General features: G+C 35.9%; 1 protein-coding gene across 3 annotated transcripts in view; it reads left to right on the top strand.

Moving 5' to 3' along the window:
- NOL4 (nucleolar protein 4) overlaps positions 1 to 19,861 on the top strand; it is a 509,886-nt gene that overhangs the window by 179,509 nt on the left and 310,516 nt on the right. For all 3 annotated transcript variants that reach the window (XM_006835051.1, XM_006835050.1, XM_006835052.1), the window contains exon 5: positions 3,083 to 3,215. In XM_006835051.1, coding sequence (XP_006835114.1) covers positions 3,083 to 3,215 — 133 coding nt within the window. The remainder of the gene's footprint in view (positions 1 to 3,082; positions 3,216 to 19,861) is intronic.

Genomic DNA, 19,861 nt, shown 5'->3' with positions numbered 1-19,861 from the left:
AAAAAAAAAAAAAAAAAAGCTTCATTGGTGAGGAAAAGGCCCAGAATGTTCCATCAAGGAATTGTTTTCCATCACAAAACACTTGCTCATTTTTCAAGGATGACTGGGAGAAAGACTATTCTTTGAAAACCTTACCCTGTCCGTCCACCCTACTGCCCTTATCTTGTCCTACCAGACTTTTTTTTGTTTCTAAAATTCAAAGAACATTGAAAAGGACACATTTTTAGCCCCTTAGGGATAACAGGAGACTTTCTGCTCCCGTAAGGATTTGTAGCCTCAGAAATTCTATACAGGATCTTTATGAGCCATAACTGACTCCAAGACACACAACCACCACCAGCAAGGATTGCAAACCTGTTGTTTTTACGTGGTGTAGATTGAAGAATGTAGAGTTTTGAGGTGAAGGGTTAGAGAAAATGAAACATTGCCTTCAGAATTATATAGACCTAGATGGGGAGATTTTGTCGAGAATCAATTACTTCACATTTTGTTATTTTTGTTTAATAAAGGTTTCTTTGATTTTGTAGCAGTACTTTTTGACTTACCCTTTATATCTGAGATATATTACTTTACATATATGCCATGAAAATAGCATTTTATTAGATTACTTAAGCTTTTGATATGCCATATATATAGTAAATGCTTATTATAAATATTGTATCTTTGTAAAATGCAGTTATAAATATGCATTTATCAATTTAGTCATTTTACTTAAATTTATTTTAATTCTTGCGTTCATATAATACAATAAATTCACGTTATATACTGTTTGCTATTGTTAGCTTCTGTCATATTTTTTATATACACTACATAACAATGTTGTTGTTAAGTGCCATCGTGTCAGTCCTAACTCATAGTGACCCTGTATATGGTTTCCAAGGAGCAACTGGTGAATTTGAACTGCCAACCTTACAATTCAAACTGACCTGGAGTCCAGTAGCTTATCCTTCAGCACCACACCAGGATTACACCTCCTCAATCATCACATAACCCTGTGAGGTTGACACTATCATTGTTCCCATTTCATAAATGAGAAAATTGAGGCACAGAAATATTGAGTAGTCTACTCAAGGTAACTTATCTACTAAGTGGGAGAGCGTAGGTCTAAACCCATGTTTCAGAGAATGGGCTCTAAAACACTATGAGATCACAGGCACTATAAATAGTGTGCATAATGTATCTCTACTTCACCTGTCGATGTGCACATCCATATGCATATGGTACACACTGATAACAACAAAGTGTACAATGAATGGTGTTATTTTTCTGTTTTAAAACAGATGCATTTATTTCCACTGTTTTAGATTTGATTAGAATGTAGAATTGCAGAGAATACAATGTACCAAAGAGAGGGCATGCCTCTGGAAGAAATCTATCTGGCTGATTGCCCAGAGGCCTCAGAGGGTGGCGTTTCCTTGCTGAATTAATGAAGAGTTAGAACTACTCTGTAAACCCAGAGATAGTCACATATCTTGGGTATCAAAAATCTCCAGAGCCTGAACACTATGTATCAGAATGCCAATTCTGTTAGGTGGTCTGCAAGGGTGGTGGCACCTCCACCAACCATAACAACAACAGCCATCACAAGCAAGCCGACTCAGTGGTGCTTAACAACAACAACCACAATAGCAAACAAGCTCCTTGCTAATACCAATATGTTATTTCTGAAGCCAAACTAATTCTTCCTTTTTAAATAAGTTATTTTTATCAAGTTTGAGTAACTGTATGAATTCCAGTTCTGGTATCTTATAGTGGGGGAAATGTTTTAACTTCTGTCTCAATTCTTCTCTGAAAATTGGATTAATACTAATATCTAATTCATAGGCTGTGATGGAGACTGTGAGAGAATAAATATCCAGAACAGCATCTGCAACACAAATAACAGCATTACTATTGCTACTGTTGTTATTAAATCAGTATTAAACTCTCAATCGACATTTCCAAATTAAATTCAAACCTGGTGATTTTAATAAGGTATTTACATTTTATATAGGGGTTTCAGGGTTTCCTGCCTATGTAAGCATACCATTTGTCTGAAAATCAGTTCTCCAAAAGGAATTGCTTTCTATGAAATGGCAGCCGCAAAGAATGTGAAGAGTTGGTTTCATATTTGACAAGTTTTGATGAATTGATCATTTAGCAAATGAATCTTTTGGTGATTTAACTGTTGAGTAACCCTTGGCAAATGGATCTTGCACAAATTTACTAGAACGTCTTTTTTTTAAATGTAATTTCTATTCCATTATAATTTCTATTCAATTGTGAGGAAAGAAAGGTTATGTTCAGACTCTTAACTCTCTGCCAGTGGACTGTGAATATAGGCATGTAAATGTGTCTGTTGCTAAAACTCATCCTATTTGCCAATTAATTTCTTTATTAATACTTTCTTACTGTACTCTAAGATTTCTGTTTAGAATATTTTATTAGGTCAACATTTTTTTTTTTAATTAAAACGTCTGTCTCTTATGTTGTGTTCTGTGATAGAGTCTTTTAGAAGGATTTTATTAATTAAAATTATTTCTGTATTCAGGCTCAACCCCCTACCACATTCTCCCCCAAACATACCATTATATGTATCTGTTGTTGTTATGTGCCGTGGAGTCGGTTCCGACTCATAGTGACCCTGTACAGGGTTTCCGAGGCTGTAAATCTTTACGGGAGCAGAAAGCCTCATCTTTCTCCCACGGAATAGCTATATATCTACCTATATATATATATAAATACTTTGCTTGACTCTTTCCAAGTCTTGAAATTCCTTGAAGGAGGAAATTATTCCTTTATTTGTCATTTCAAGCATCTATTAATGGGTAAATTATTTTACTGAGTTCTATAAAAACGTATTCACTCTTGTTGTTGTTATGTGCTGTCGAGTCGGTTCTGACCCATAGCGACCCTGTACGGGGTTTCAAAGGCTATAAATCTTTATGGGAGCAGAAAGCCTCATCTTCCTCCCATGGAACTGTTGGTAGTTTTGAACTACTGACCGTGAGGTTAGCAGCCCAACTCATACTATAGATAAAAAGGCTATTATTTGATGTATTCAATTTTATGATGCTTGATGATATTTTTAAACCATTTTCAGGATGAAAGTTCAATAGAAAGTGATGAATTTGATATGAGTGATTCAACACGGATGTCAGCTGTGAACTCTGATCTTAGCTCCAATCTTGAGGAAAGAATGCAAAGTCCCCAGACTCTTCATGGCCAGCAAGATGGTAAGTCTTTCAAATGGAAACAAACAAATAAATCACTAACAACAAATAAGACTGAATTTGTTCTAACAGTTACTGCCTTTTACTTGAGTGAGAATTTTTTCCTCTTCTATAGGGACCAAGTTAATGTGAACTCAAGTCTTATAATTCATTATTTTGGAGCCTAGTGCTTTTCTCACAAGTTGAATGCTAGACTAATTTCTATACAGAAATAAGTTATAAAATCTAAACTTATTAGTGTTTTGCTCCCTAATCTTAAAATATATATCTTACCAATGAAGTTTCAGTTTCTGTGATCATGTTTTCTAGCTTTGGGCCATCATTCTTCTGGCTGAGTGATGCACTCAACTGTGATTAAAAGATTGCACATGTTTCTCGATACAAAAGGACAATTGATCAGAGGGATTTTTCTGGATGAGCACATATTTTGCTAGAATTTTAAGCTAATTCATTCAGCTGTAAAGGAAAGAAAGATAATAATTTCTTATTCTTGAATCCTTCAAAACTTCTTGACTCATCCCACTCATCTTGAAGAGAAAAAGGCTGTAGCTACATAAAAAGCAACGTGGTAGTTAAACACTGTAGGCCTAATATTTTCAGAGCTTTCAAAACAAAATTATGTTTGGTCATTTTTGTCTTTGTAAGTATAAGATTATATATTATGTATGCAAGTAAATGTACCTTACTTTGGTAATTGTACGTGAAATTTAAGGGATAAATAGAAGAAAACTAGCCAATTTTATTCAAAATCAGTTGTTTTTTTAATTTCTGTGATTAATAAGTTTACATGACTATTTGGCTGTATATTTCTGTTACTTTATCTGTTTATAGAGGAAATCATTTCTTGCTTTCTCTGATATGTGCTATTAAAATTTGATTGCAAACGACTGTTGAATTCCTAAGCTGCTATTTGTACTCTGTTGCGGTCAAGTCTTAAGCAATTCCTAATTATAAGCATATAGAGAGTCTAAAAACAATACTTTTTTTTTGCATTTCAAAGGAGTCTGAAAGATTTTAGTGTCCTTATTAGCACAAATTATGAAGAAGGGAAGAGTGCACTAATGAATGATTTTGAAATAATATAGTACTCCCTACATAGTAGACTAGCTACTGTAGTAGGCTGGATGGTTACTAAGGAATGTTGTAAGAATGAAGTTATTCTGGTTTACATAAGGTATGTTATTCTAAAATATGAGTTGCTGTTGTTGTTAAGTGCCATTGAGTCAGTTCCGACCCATAGCTGCCCTGTATAAGGTTTCCGAAGAGCAGCTGGTGAGCTTGAACTGCTGACCTTGCAGTTCAAACGGCTTTGCAGTCTGGTGCATTAACCCCACAGCACCACACCAGACAACGTCATATCTTGTTTTTCTTGGAATAGCAATTGTATGGTACCAGGGACATAGAGTAACTGAACTACTCTATGTACCTATGTACATGTCTTTATTCACTTGTTTTCTTTGGCATGTCACACATTTTATAACATCTTCTTTCAAAGTTTAACGTTTTGGAGAATGTAAATAGCAAATGGGTGTTCCTCATGCTACAGAGCCCTGGTCTTCTTGATAGATATCGCTGGTTGTGGATCTTTGACTAGGGTACAGCTGATGAAATGATTAATCCACACTGCCTTTAACAAAAGGCACTGGAATAACTTCAGATAGTACTTCCTGTGCAGGGAAAACAGTCTCTCATGATATATTGAATTGTAGCTCAATATATAAGGGTAAGGAAGTATCTTAATTGTCCCTGGTAGACTTAAGTAAAAAAAAACTTTTCAGCTTTCAAGTGAATATATTAAAACCCATCTCAGTCTTTTTTGCTCCATCTCACCCAACTGATAAGGCCTCCCTCTTCCTTTTCTAATGTTATAAAAATAGACTTCATGTGATATTTCTTCCTTTAGTTCATCTCTGGACCTGATGGTACAAATTTTACATCACTTCCTGCTTAAAATCCTTCAAACGATTCACTGTTGTCTACATTCTAATTTCATGGGGTAGAATCTAAACTTTTGAGTAATTGTGGAAGCTATCTGGTTCTAGCTTCTCTGTCCTTATGTGGTGAAGGGAGCTGAGAGGCGAGGACTTGTGTTTCAGTCCATGGGATGGACTTCTCTGGCTTCTGGAGTAACTTCTGAGAGACTATGTTCTGTTTTCTTGACTGTAGGTAAGAAAATATTTAGCCTAAAGTGTTTATGGGCACATTGTAACCTCAAGGGACCACCAACCTAAATATAAATCTAAGACCATCTGCATGATTTGTGGGGCCCAGTACAAGATAAAATATAATAGAAAAATGCTATTAAATGCACCTTTCTTTCTTCTGCTGTCTCTCTCAACTTGTCATGGCTTTTTTAAAAAAATTGACATTTAGTGCCACAGGATAAGCACTGATCTCAAGGTCAGTTTGAACTGCAAGGTTGGCAGTTCAAGCTCACCGGCCGCTCCACGGAAACCCTGTACAGGGTTGCTATGAGTTGGAACTGACTCTATGGCACTTAACAACAAAAACAACAAGGAAAAAAAAATTAAATTTTGTGATTCTTCTTTCTTCTGTGCCATGCCAATTTGAAATGCTTTAAAATAAAATAAAATGTTCTTGCTCTAAGGTCAAAAGATAAGAGAACAATTTTTATATTACTTACAGTTCCCACAAGATAAGCTTTAAATCTCCTGTGTTAAAAATCAAATCCTGTGATTGATGTCTACTGTGTCTTTCAAGACCTAGTTAGAATAGCTAGAACAGATACTGACTTCTAGAATCCAGAGTGTGACCAGCTTTAGATCTAAGTAGCATTGGTATCCAAAGAACTGTTACTAAGATCTGCTAGAAGAGTGTTTCAGGAGTAAATATGTTCTTATGATTCCCGGGGCCTCATTGACTTCTATTGTGGGAATCTTTGCCTCCTACTGGAATATATACTGAGAATTCTCCTGAAATCAAAAGAATATTAAGGGGCAGAAAAAAAGTGGAAAGCATCTTATTAAGAAGCAGTGGTTACACTGAGGATAAGTGTAAATGGTGAGAGGTTCAAAACCTTAGTATTCTTTCAACAAATATGTTTTGAGTCCTAATGTAAACCAACCAATGGATTTACAAGCATGAAAATGACTTATTAAATAGAACATATGAAATTGCCTTGAAGAGGTCAAGCCCTAAAATAAGATATAACGTGAAGACTATGAGAAGAAAGTGGTTTTGACATTGGCCTGTGTTTCTGTTTTAGATAGCAATGATATTTACACATATGCACTATACATATCTTGACTTGTATACTTGTGAAATAATCTTGTTTAAGGTGGAAGCAATAAATAAAAGAAATAATTATTTAATTGTGGTATAAATAAGTCGGGTAGTGGCAGTTTCATTTTTTTTTTCTATCCTAATTTAGATTATATGCTGAGCTGACAATGTAAGACTCTTACTTGGGGAGTTTATAAAAACATCCATTCATAGACTTAACCTCAATGGGATGAGTAAAACAATCCCATGGGGGAAAAGGGTGGGAGCCAGAGATTCAGACCACACTGTTAAAGGTATTCCATTCATTTCTGCCCAGCAGTATGAGTGTCAAGATGGCAAGTGTCTGAAGAGTATTATATAACGTGGGTGCAATTCATACAGAAATGCTATTTTTGGACAATGTTACCTTATACCTTCTGAATGAAAATTAATATGCAAGGCTATATAGTTTAGTTAGTTCTGTTTTATTTATGAAAATCACATGTTGTGATTCCTTAATAATCTTTGAAAACCTTCCTGAGAAATTTTACAATCTGTTTGCCATCTTATCTAGCTGAATATCGCACACAATGTATTTATTTTAACACTTACAAACATTCATGCACAATACTCTTTTGCTGCTTAGTTTATACGTGAATAAAACATTAATAAAAATATGCTTGTGACTAAAATTACATCTAATTTGGCTGAATAGAATAGTTTCAAGTAATTATTAGAGCATATAAACCAGCAATAAAAGCAACTACTATTCACCATTTAATTTAGTTGGAAATCTAATAAAACATATTTTTAATAAAAAATGATATAAAACAGTATACTTAGTAGGAAATTAAATTTAGCAGTTAATTTTTTATAATGGTGAGTTTTAATTAGAAAAGCTATTAAAATGTTTTTCAGACTGAGCACCGAATTCCCTAGTGAGGTTGCGTTGTCTTTGTAAGTCATTTTCGTTTCCGTTTTTCTGCAAAATTGTTTTTTCTTTAACTGTTACTACTTACTCAGGAAATTTTGCACTAAGCAAAAATAACTCAAAAATGTTGGATTTTTTTTCCCACACAAATAAAACGAAACATTGACTTCCAGACTGAGTTTGTTCTCGATAATGTTATTATTCTCAATTTTCAGATCCATATACACTTGACATAAAACCTGAAAATGATAGAATGCTGCTGTTTTTTTTCTTAACTCAGAGTGTTCTAAAGTCAGATTTAAAGTGCTTTACATGATACGTTTGCTTAATAAATTATTCTGGGTTGTGATTGAGCAGATCAAACTTTTTGGAAAGCTTTCTCTTCATGGTAGTTGCTCTATAAATAATTATATTTACAGCAATATAAGATGCTTTATAATTAATATAAAGAAATCAAATAATTGGAAGGAATGCTACTATGACTTATGGGATATTTCTCTTACTAGATCTTTTTGCAGTATTGGTGTGTGGATGTGTGTCTGTGTACATTAATCATTTGCAGTGATTCTTTACTTCTATAAGCAGCAGAAAGAACAGTTTGATTTCCATATAAAGCACAAGTGTGAAAAAATGAAGCTTATCTTATGCATTTATGTAAAATGCTTTTGTAGGGAGCATTATTTTCTTCTTGCACTTGGAGTTGAATTAGTTGGAAGTGTACTGTACCTATGTCTTAAGTTAAAGTTCTGCCTTTTCATATATAACTAATTTTACCTTCATTACTTTTAATATAAGTGAGTGCTTGTTTAGGAGCTTAGCGTATTAAGTTCAGAGTGAGGCTTGCCACATCCTAGAGCTCAGACAAGTCTTAGCAAGGTCCTGGTCCTCTGGAAAACTGGGAAAATTGGCTTGGTTTCAGCTTGCTTTGGCAAGTATAATTTGATCAGGGCAGGATGTCAGAGTAATTTGGAATTTTACTTCTGGGATAGTTCTTTTTTTTTGAAATATTGCTTTTGTGGTTTGTCATTATCTACATGATTGTGCTCATTTGTCCATAGATGATTACATGGATCCAATGTTCTATGTTTCAGCATCTCCAGCAGATGCCCAAATTCTGTCAAAACAAGTATCAGATGCTTGAATATTGAGTTTTGTCTATTAATCCATAAATAAAATGAAGAATCCACATTCCACTGGAGGGATATTAGAAGTACCTCTCTTAGATATCTATCGACATACAGTTTGAACTTAAGAATTCATTCCAGTCATATTATGGTTACAGAACTAGTTAATCAGTTACTTCTGGGTTGGTTAATTGTGTTCTCAAATAGATATGATTACTATCAGGAATTAGATCACTAGGCCTTTCTTTTTTTTTTTTTTTTCTTAAATGATTTATTGTGAATTATGTGACAGTTTACATGGGAGAACATTAGTTTTACATTCATTCTATCATATATTGTCTCATTGCCATGGTTACAATCCCCTCCATGCAATCCTTCCCCTGTATCCCCCAGGTCTTCAGCACACAGTCGCTCTCCCTCTCTGGGTCTAGAGTCTCCAGCTGCTCCATAGCCCCACATCATCATCTCTGTAGGCCTTTCTTTTGAGGGGTCTATTGGTGGAGTTCTGGTGTGGGGCTGCTGGATAATGCACTGTATTGCAAGGTCGGAGATTCAAACTTATCAGTCACTCCTCAGAAACCCTTTACAGGGTTGCTATGAGAACCAACATTATGGTACTTAACAACAACAACAATTGGTGGATTTAAACCATTAAACTTTCAGTTAGTAGTAGGATGCTTAATTGCTTGCATCCTCCAGAGAATCAGAGTCAACTGAATTTTCCTAATTTGAAAGTTTTGGACAATTTTCTTGTTCCTACTGGTTTGGCTTTGTTTGTTTCTACTATCCTCTAGCTAACTGCAGCCCTGTAGTGTTGATTCTGATGCATAGTAACCCTATATGACAGAGGAGAACTGTCCCTTAAGGTTTCCTCAGCTGTAATCTTTATAGGAGGAGCTCAATCTAGTAGCACAGTAGTTACGAGTCAGACTACTAACCTCCAGGTCAGCAGTTCGAAACTGCTAGTCGTTCTGTGGGAGAAAGATGAGGTTTTCTGTCCCTGTGAATATTTACAACCTCAGAAGCCCTATACAGGATCACTAAGAGTCGAAACAGACTCCACAGTACACAACCACTACCACCAATCATTACAGGAGCCCTTGTGGTACAACAATCATGTAGTTAGGTGCTGACTGAAAGGCCACTGTTTCAATGGGGAAAATGACCTGGTGTACTCCTGTAAAGATTCCATCCAGCCTAGGAAATCCAAAATGGCGGTTCCACTCGGTACTATAGAGTCGATACAAGTGGGCATCAATTCCACAACACACAACAGTAGTCTTTAGGGAAGCTGACTGCCACATCTCCCCCACCCCTCCCCACCCCAAAGCTCAAACCACTCATCTTTAAACCATACAAAAAAATGCTGGGCTTCTTTACAACTTTCTTGTTGTGAATATGGGTCAGCTAGCTATTACTTTTTTTTTTTCTTTTCTTTTTGCCTATACGCAAAAGCTTAGCATTTAGGCAAAACCAATTTCAATGTTGACTAGGGTTTTGAAGTGGGTACTGTGATGAGAGCTGGGCAGGGACATAAGCAACTACACACTGGGGTCAAATTGACCAGGAAATCCTTTATTTCCTAAAGTTCACAGGGATTATAATTACTGAATGGATAAAAGGAAAGAAGTGGTGTATGGTATTGAAGAAAGGGGTTGAAAAGACATACCATTTCACATATTGTAAGTTTCTAGTATAATTGTTTTCTTTTCATTCTCTCTTCCCTATTTGACTGAGAACTCCTTGGGTACAGGAAACACTATATCTTTGTACACTCTCTTTGGAGACAAGCACAGTGTTGGGCATATTTTAGAATAGATCAAAAACATTGCTACAGAATCATAGACACCTTCAACAAACAAAAATATCAAAATGTGAAGCTGCTGTTTCTCTGAATATCCTCCATGAAGGTTTATACGCTTCTGAAGGCAGCATTTCCCTCTCTCTAAACTCTTCCCCACCATTCCTCTGTCAGTGTATCATACAGTGGTGGCTTGAATGTTGCTGTACACTAGAAGCTATACCATAGATATTTTGAACACTGGAAAGATCACTAATGGTGGACAGGCTTCAGCTGAGATTCCAAAGACAGACTTGGAAGAAGTAGAGGTAAACTACTTTTGACTGGTTAGTCCCAGAATATTTTATTAATAGCAGCAGAACATTTTCATATATAGTGCCAGAAGATGAGTGCCTTAGGTTATAAGGCACTCAAAATACAACTAGGGAAGAGCTGCTTCCTCAAAGTTAAGTTGACCTTTCTGATGTGGATTGAGTTAAACATTGGACTTTCATTTGCTGATGTACCATAACTCAAAATACGAAGAAACCACTGTAAACCCCCATTAAAAATTGGAACATGGAATGTATGAAGTACAAATCAAGGAAAGTTAGAAGTTCTAAAAAATGAAATGGAACAAGTAAAGATCAATATCCTAGGCATTAATGAGATGAAATGAACTGTCATTGACTATTTTGAATCAGACAATCTTACAGTTTTCTATGTGGGGAATGTCAAACTAAAGAGGAATGCCATCATGTTATTCTTCAAAAGGAACATTTCAATGTCTATTTTGAAGTGCAGAGCTGTCTGTGATAAGATAATATCCATATGCCTACAAGGAAGAAGACCAGTTAATATCACTGTTATTCAAATGTATGTATCAACTTCTAGAAATTGAAGAATTCTATGAACATCTGTCTAAAATTAATCAACTATGCAATCAAGATGTATTGATAATTACTGGTGTTTGGAATACAAAAGTTTGAAACAAAGAGGAGTATTCATAGTTGGAAAATATGGTGATAGAACACATAGACAATATGATAAAAAAAAAAAAACAATGCTGGAGACCACATGATGACTACTTCATTGCAAATACCTTTTATTCCAACAACATAAAAAATGACTATTCACTTGGATCTCTTTAGATGGACTACATAGTTAAAGAATAAACAGATGGAGAAGCTCCAGAACATCAGCCAAGACAAGGCTGGGGTGGAAGAGACCATCAATTGCTCATATACAAGTTCAGGCTGATGATGAAAAAAATTATAACAAGTCCAACAGGCCCAAAATATGACCTTGAGTATATCCCACCTGAATTTAGAAATCATCTCAAGAATAGATTTGACACTTTAGACACTAAAGACCAAAGACCACAAAAACTGTGGGATGATATCAAGAACATAATACAAGAAAAAAGAAAACGTTTATTAGACAGGAAAGAAAATAAAGACCAATGTAGATGTCAAAAGGGATTCTGAAACTAGCTCTTGAGCATAGAGAAACTAAAGCAAATGGAAGAAATGATGAAGTAAAAGAGTTGGAAAGAAAATTTTATAGGACAGTTTGAAAAGACAAAAATCAAATAATATAATGAGATTTGTAAAGACCTGGAATCAGAAAACCTAAAAGGAAGAACACACTTAGCATGTCTCAAGCTGAAAGAACTATAGAAAAAATGCAAGCCTCAACTTGAAATAGTGAAGGATTCTGTGGGGAAAAGAAGAGGGATGGAATAGAGAGTTAATGTACCAAAACGAATTGGTTGATGGTCCGTCATTTCAACAGGTACTACTATATGATCAAAAACCAGAGGTATTGAAAGAAGAAGTCCAACAAACACTGGAGGCTCCAGAAGTTGATGATATACAAAATGAGTTGTTTCAACAAACTAATATTACATTGGTGGTGCTCACTCATCTATGCCAAGAAATATAGAAGACAGCTATCTGGCCAACAGATTGGAAGAGATCCACATTTGTGCATATACCAAAGAAAGGTGACCAAAAATAATGTGGAAATCATCCAGTAATATCATTAATATCACATGCAAGTAAAATTTTGAAGATAATTTAAAAATGATTGCAGCAGTACATCGACAGAGACCTGCCAGAAATTAAGATGGAATGAGAGATAACATTGTTGACATCAAAGAATCTTGACTAAAAGCAGAGAATACCAGAAGTAGGTTTACTTGTATGCAAAGGCTTTCAACTGTATGGATCAAAATAAACTATGGATAGCATTGTGGAGAATGGATATTCCAGAACACTTAATTATGCTCATGTGGAAGAGGAAGTCATTAGAACAGAACAAGGAGATATTGAGTGGTTTGTTCCAGGGTTGTATTCTTTTACCATACTTATCTAATCTGAATGCCCTGCTAATAATCCAATAAATTGTATTATATGAAGAAAAAGGTGGCATCATGATTGGAGGAAGATTCATTAACAATCTGCAATGTGCTGATAATACAACCTTGGTTACTGAAAGTTGTTGTTGTTGTTAAGTGCCATCGAGTCGGTTCCGATCCATAGCGACCCTGTACAGGGTTTCCGAGGCTGTAAATCTTTACGGGAGTAGAAAGCCTCATCTTTCTCCCGCGGAGCGGCTGGTAGTTTTGAACCACTGACCTGAAGGTTCGCAGTCCGATTCGTAACCACTACGCTACCAAATATCCTTTAAATACTTACTGATGAAGATCAAAGACTATATAGTCTTCAGTATAGAGTGTACCTCAATGTAAAGAAAACAAAAATGCTCACAAGTTGACCAATAAATAACATCATGATAAACAAAATATTGAAGTTGTCAGATAATTCATTTTGCTTGGATCCATAATCAATGTTCATGGAAGCAGCAGTCAATAAATCAAAGGACATATTTGTTATTGTTGTCAAGTGTTGTCAAGTTGGTTTCAACTCCATGAAGACCCTGTATATGGTTTACAAGAAGCAGCTGGAGAGTTTGTAGCACCAATCTTGTGGTTCAAACCAACTTTGCAGTCAAGCACTTATCCTACAATGTCATACCAGGATTCCAAAGGATGTACTTTGTATGTATGTACCATCGAGTCAGATTCGACCCATATCAACCTTGTTCCAGATTTCCTAGGAGTGGCTGATGAGCTTGAACAGCCAACCTTTTGGTTCAAACTAACTTTACAGTCCAGCACATTAACCAGCAGTGCTAATCCAGGACTGCAAAGGACATGTGGCACTGGGCAAATCTGCTGCACAAGACCTGTTTAAAGTTTGAGGATGAAGGTGTATCTTACCCAAGCCATGTTGTTTTACTAGCAGCCTCTTATGCATGTGAAAGTTGGACAATGAATAAGAAAGATCATAGAAGAATCTAGGAATTTGAATTATGATGTCATAAAAGAATATTGAAAATACCATGGATGGCCAGAAGAACAACCAAATCTGCCTTGAAACAAGTGTAGCCAAAATGCTTCTTAGAAGTGAGGCTGGTGAGAAATCATTTCTTTTACTTTGGACATATTGTCAGAAGGGACCAGTTCATGGAGAACATCATGCTTGGACAAGTGAATTGTCAGAGGAAAACCCCCAACAAGATGGATTGACACAGTAGCAGTGACAGTGATCCCATACTTGACAGCAGTTATGAGAATGGCACTGGACTGGGCCGTGTTTTGTTATCTTGTACATAGGGTCACTATGAGTCAGAACCAAGGAATCCTGGTGTGGCGTTGTGGGTTAATGTGCCAGACTGCAAAACCATTTGAACTGTAAGGTCGGTGGTTCAAGTTCACCAGCTGCTCCTCAGAAACACTATACAGGGCCACTATGGGTTGGAATCGACTCAATGGCACTTAACAACAATAACACCAACAGAACCCTTCCCAGAAGAATTCTGCCTTCTTTTATTTACACCACATAAAAATGACAGTTTGGGCTTCCTTGAAGAATTCAAATCATGTTCCATTTCAATGTTCTTTGAGTTTTAAAGAACAAAAAGAAGTCTGAAAGGATAAGATCCAGGTTGTAGGATGGATGAGATAGATTTCCCAATGCAATTATCATAGTTACCCTCAAAGAATGGACAGGCGCCTGGTCAGGAGGAGAAAAACAATTCTTGGTGCAACTTTCTTAGCATTTTTCTCACCCTTGCACTTTTCAAAAGTTTTCTTAAAACTGCTTTCTAATAAGCCCCTGTGGTCAGCTGTGTCTTAAAACATTTTCAAGATGACCCCTTTGAAATAAATTTTAAAGTCTCTATAGCCTTGAGCTAATCTCTCTGCCTTGAATTTAACTCACCCAACAGATCCCCTTAAAAACCACTATTTAAATTGGACATTTTTTGAAGGGACCCTAGCAAGTCTAAGACACATGTACTCTTTTTACTGAAATAATTTTTCTGTAACCATCTACTGGCCATAGAACTGTGTTCAAACACAGTTTGTTTGGAATAAACCCATGAGTATATGAACTGGAATTCTAGTTGCAATATTTTTTGACTCAGCGTTGCAGATAGTAAGAATTCGATAATTACTAAAGTCTCTAAAGTGGTTTATGCATTTGCTTAGACTCAAGAAATTGAGTAAATTAAAATGAAAAACCTTCACATGCTCTATTCACCTGCCTCTTTCCACCCATACAAGTGATTTTTTTTCTAAGATAAATTTATTTGTACACTTAAAAAACCAGAATGATTGCTGAAGAACCAGACTTCTGACTCCCTTAGAATCCCCCTCCCCATCTTGACTAAAAGACTCTTACAAAGTCTTCTTTCCTTTTGCTGCCAACCTGCTATGACTTTGGTTAAGAAATCATGATCAACACAAAGACTCGTGGCTTATGCCAAGTCTTACCGGATTAATGTCCTCTCTTTTTCCTCTTTTCTTGAAAGACATCATTCATAAGAATTCTGATTCCATTGTGAATATATATATGTATGTGTATATATGTGTGTATGTGGACAGTGATAGTGTGTTTTAATTCTTTCAAGAATAACTATCATTTCCTTTTGAGCGTTTTTCCTACAATGTACTGAAGAGTTTCTTAAGTTTTACTTCATCATCATTATATCTCTGACCTTAAATTTCTATATAGTTTCTGAAGATTTCAATTGTTTAATTGTTTTGAAAATCAAATATCAATCAACCCATCTGTCATTATGGAGATTTTTAGTTTTCTAAGATCTCATTATTGCTATGAATTTAACAAAGTCTTAGACACTGCAATTGAACATCACACAGAATACAAAATACAGTTCAGCACTGTTTAGCTCCCTCTTTATTCAAATCTATGATAACACATTCAAGAAAAATCAGTTTATCATTAAAGGTATAAGAGGTTTAGTACACAGAAAGCTACTATCTGTGTTCTAAATCGGTCCCTATGTTTGCTCCCTTAAAACATGTCAACAATGTCAGCAGTTTGCTTATTAAATTTGTCTTGTATATAATTCTCTTTTAAGAGTGATGGAAAAAACTTACAGATTCTCACTGTGAGTCAACCATCTAAAATCAAATTATTTTAAAAGATATATATCATAGAAAGTGAGGAGAAATGAGGGTGAGAACTAAACTTTTTTTGATTACTTACTGTATGCCAAGAAATGGTCTTAGAAGTAACCTGAATTGTTCACACCATCTTATGAATTATCTACCATTATTATTCTCTTGATATAGATGAGAAAAGAGACAGGACAGTCTAAGTAACTAACCTGTCTTCCTCCTAAATAGTAGAAACAGGATTAGAATTCAAGCATTCAGGACCTGGATCTGGAGTCATTAAACATGATGATACTCTAAACCTGCCACAGGCCCATGTCTATAACCACTGTTTGCTGTATTTTGTAAGTTTTGCCTCGTTCCACATATTGCTTTATTGTCTGCATGCACAACCATCCTATCAAGTTATTATTCTCTAAGCAGAGAATTAATATTCTGATTAATATTTTAAATATGCCCTGTGCCTTTTAATCTGTCTATAATTGCAACTTGTAGATGTCTGACCACACCTTCCTATTTTCGTGCATGTATTCTCTTGCTTCTGTGTTGTTATGAAGAAATGAAAATATTGTTTTTAGCCATTGAAATCCACTGATTTTGTATAATTACTCTAACCCAGGAGTAGCAAACTTAGACTTTCTTTATTTTAAAAATAGTTCCTTACAATAATTGCCCTGTGTTTAAAATTCATATTTTCTTTGATTTGTTAAATATGGAATTGACTTTTGACAATTTCTTTCATTTCCTCCTATTCTTCCCTTTTGTGAAAGAAACAATAAGGAATTTTGATTGGCCTCATCTCCTGCATTCATTATTTTGTATCTTCTCATTTTATTTTACTGTGCTTATTCTAAAAAATAACACTGAGCTTGGGTAGAAGAAGGGAAAAATAAAAAAGCAGTTTTCATTCATGATATCCATTCAAGACAATAATAGTTTACCTTACCTTAAAGCGTTTTTTTGGGGGGGATAACATTTTAGCCTTGCTTTTTGTGGAGTAACAATGAAGTGCACTCTTTTTGACAAAGACTAGTATTTTCCTTCATTAAGCATCTAGATGACTAGAACCACTTTGAACCATCAATAATATAAACCACACGGCTTACAATAGCACATTTCATATAACAGTAAGTCATTTTAGAGAGTGTAGTGGCTACATATGATAAACACAAAGTTGGGAACCACAAGCTCTCTGGTTTGAGCCTGCCAGCAGCTATGCAAAAGATGAGGATTTCTGCTCCCGCCAAGATTGAAAACCTGGCAAACCCTATATAGACTTGCTATGAGTTGAAACTGACTGGATGACACTAACAGTAACAACAAAAGGTATTTTAAATGAATCAAAATAGTTTTAAAGAATATTGAACTCTACACAATGTGGAAATTGGGAGCTCTGGTAGTGTAGTGGGTAAAACTTGGGATGCTAACCCCAGGTCAGTAGTTCATATCTACCTGCCACTTTGCTGGAAAAAGATGAAACTTTCTGCTCTTGTAAAATTTACAGCTTCAGAAACCTTATACAGGGTCACTCAGAGTCTGAACCGACTCCCCAGCACACAACCACCACCACCACCATCAATGTGGAAAGTGTCCATATTACATTTACATAGACTTTTGTACTAATGGAATATTTGTTGCTGTTGTTAAGTGTTGGCCAGTTGGTTCCAACTCATAGTGACCCTGTTTAGGGTTTCGAGGCTTTGTGGGAGCAGAAAGCCTCATCTTTCTACCATGGAGAAGCTGGAATCACCACACACCTAATGGAATATTTGTTGTTGTTCAACTCCATCGAGTCAGAACCAACTCATAGAGACACTATGCACAACGGAACAAAACACTGCCCAGTCCTGGGCCAACCTCACAATAGTTGCTACACCTGAGCGTATCACTACCACCACTGTGCCAATCCTTCTTGTTGGGAGTACTCCTCTTTTTCTCTGACTATCCACTTTACCACACATAATACTCTTCCCCAGTGACTGGTCCCTCCTGATAATATGTTCGAAGTATGAGAGATGAAGTTTGGCCGTCCTGGCTTCCAAGGAGCACTCTGGCTGTATTTCTAACACAGATCTATTTGCTCTTTTGGCAGTACATGATACTTTTAATATTCTCCTTCAACACCAAAACTCAAATGCATCAATTCTTCTACAGTCTTCCTTATTCACTGTCCAACTTTCACATCCATATGAGGTTATTGAAAATACCATGGTTTGAGTCAGGCATACCTTAGTCCTCAAGCTGATATCTTTGCTTTTCAACACTTTAAAGAGGTCTTATGCAGCAGATTTGCCTAATGCAATATGCCATGTCGTTTGATTTTTTGATTGGTTGATGGTTGATCTGAGCAAAATGAAGTCTTGGACAACTTCAATCTACTCTCCATTGATATGAATATTGTTTATTGGTCCAGTGCTGAGGATTTTTGTTTTCTTTACATTGAGATGCAATCCATACCAAAGGCTGTGGTCTTTGATCTTCATCAGTAAGTATTTTAAGTCCTCTTCAGTTTTTCAGCAAGCAAAGTTGTATCATCTGCATATTGCCAGTTGTTAATGAGTCTTTCTCCAATCTTGATGCCACGTTTTTCTTCATATAATCCAGATTCTCAGATTATTTACTCGTTTGGTGTTCCCTTATTCTGTTCAAACAACTGCCTCTTGGTCTGTGTACAGGTTCCTCATTAGCACAAGTAAGTGTTCTAGAATACTCATTTTTGCAATATTGTTCATAGCTTATCATGATCCACACACTTGAAAGCGTTTGCATAGTTAGTAAAGCACAGGTGAACATCTTTCTAGTGTTCTCTTCTTTCAGCCAAGATCCATCTGACATCAGTAATGATATCCACATTCTCTTCTGAATCTGGCTTGAACCCTGGAAGTTCTCTGTCAATGTTCTGTTGCAGCGGTTTTTGTATTACCTTTAGTAAAACTTTACTCACATAGGATATCCATGATATTGTCTGATGATTTCTGCATTCTGTTGGGTCACCTCTCTTTAGAATGGGCACAAATATGAATCTCTTCCAGTTAGGTGCCCAGGTAATTGTCTTCCAAATTTCTTGGCATAGATGAGTGAGTTTCTCTAGTGTTTAATCAGTTTGTTGAAAGGTTTCCATTTGTATTCCAATTCCCGGTGCCTTGTTTTTTGCCAATGTCTTCAATGTACCTTGGACTTCTTCCTTCAGGATTGACTCTTGATCATATGCTACCTCTTGAAATAGCTGAAAATCATCCATTTCTTTTTGGTACATTGAATCTGAGTATTCCTCTGTCTTCTTTTGATGTTCTCTGCATCATTAAATAGTTTGCCCATTGTTGTTGTTGTTAAGTGCCATCGAGTCAGTTCTGACCCATAGCAACCCTTGATAGGGTTTCCAAGGAGCAGCTGGTAGGTTTGAACCACTGACCTCACAAGTTATACTGACTTTGCAGTGCAGCGCATTAACCCACAATGCCACCATAGAATCCTTCAATACTATAAGCTGAGGTTTGAATTTTTTCTTCTGTTCCCTCGGCTTGAGAATTGCTTAGCATGTTCTTCCCTTTTGTTTTTCTAGTTATAGGTCATTGCACATTTACTTATAATTTTTACTTTGTCTTCTGGAGCTGAGCTTTGAAGTTTTCTCTTTAGCTCTTGTACCTCCTCACTTCTTCCATTTGCGTTAGCATCTCTACACTGGAAAGCAAGTTTCAGTCTCTTCTGACATCCATTTTAATCTTTTCCTTCTTTCTTGTCTTCTTAATGATTTTTGCTTTCTTCTTGTATGATGTTCTATACATCATCTCACAACTCTTCTGGTCTACGGTCTTTAGTATCCAATGCATCAAATCTGTTCTTCAGATAACCTCTAAATTCAGGTGGGATATATTCAAGGTCATATTTTGGTTCTTGTGGACTTGTTTTCATTTTTTTGATCTTCAGCCTGAATTTGCATAAGATCAATTGATGGTCTGTTCCACATTCTGCCTCTGGCCTTGTTTTAACTGATGATATAGAGCTTTTCCATCTCTTTCCACAGATGTTATCAGTTTGATTTTTGTGTATTCCATCTGGTAAGCACCATGTATACAGTCATCTTTTATGTTGGTTAAAAAAGATATT

This window comes from Chrysochloris asiatica, unplaced genomic scaffold (assembly GCF_000296735.1).
Source record: "Chrysochloris asiatica unplaced genomic scaffold, ChrAsi1.0 scaffold00015, whole genome shotgun sequence".
Lineage (NCBI taxonomy): Eukaryota > Metazoa > Chordata > Mammalia > Afrosoricida > Chrysochloridae > Chrysochloris > Chrysochloris asiatica.
The sequence above is the reverse complement of the archived record's forward strand: the minus strand, read 5'-3'. Positions and strand labels throughout refer to the sequence as shown.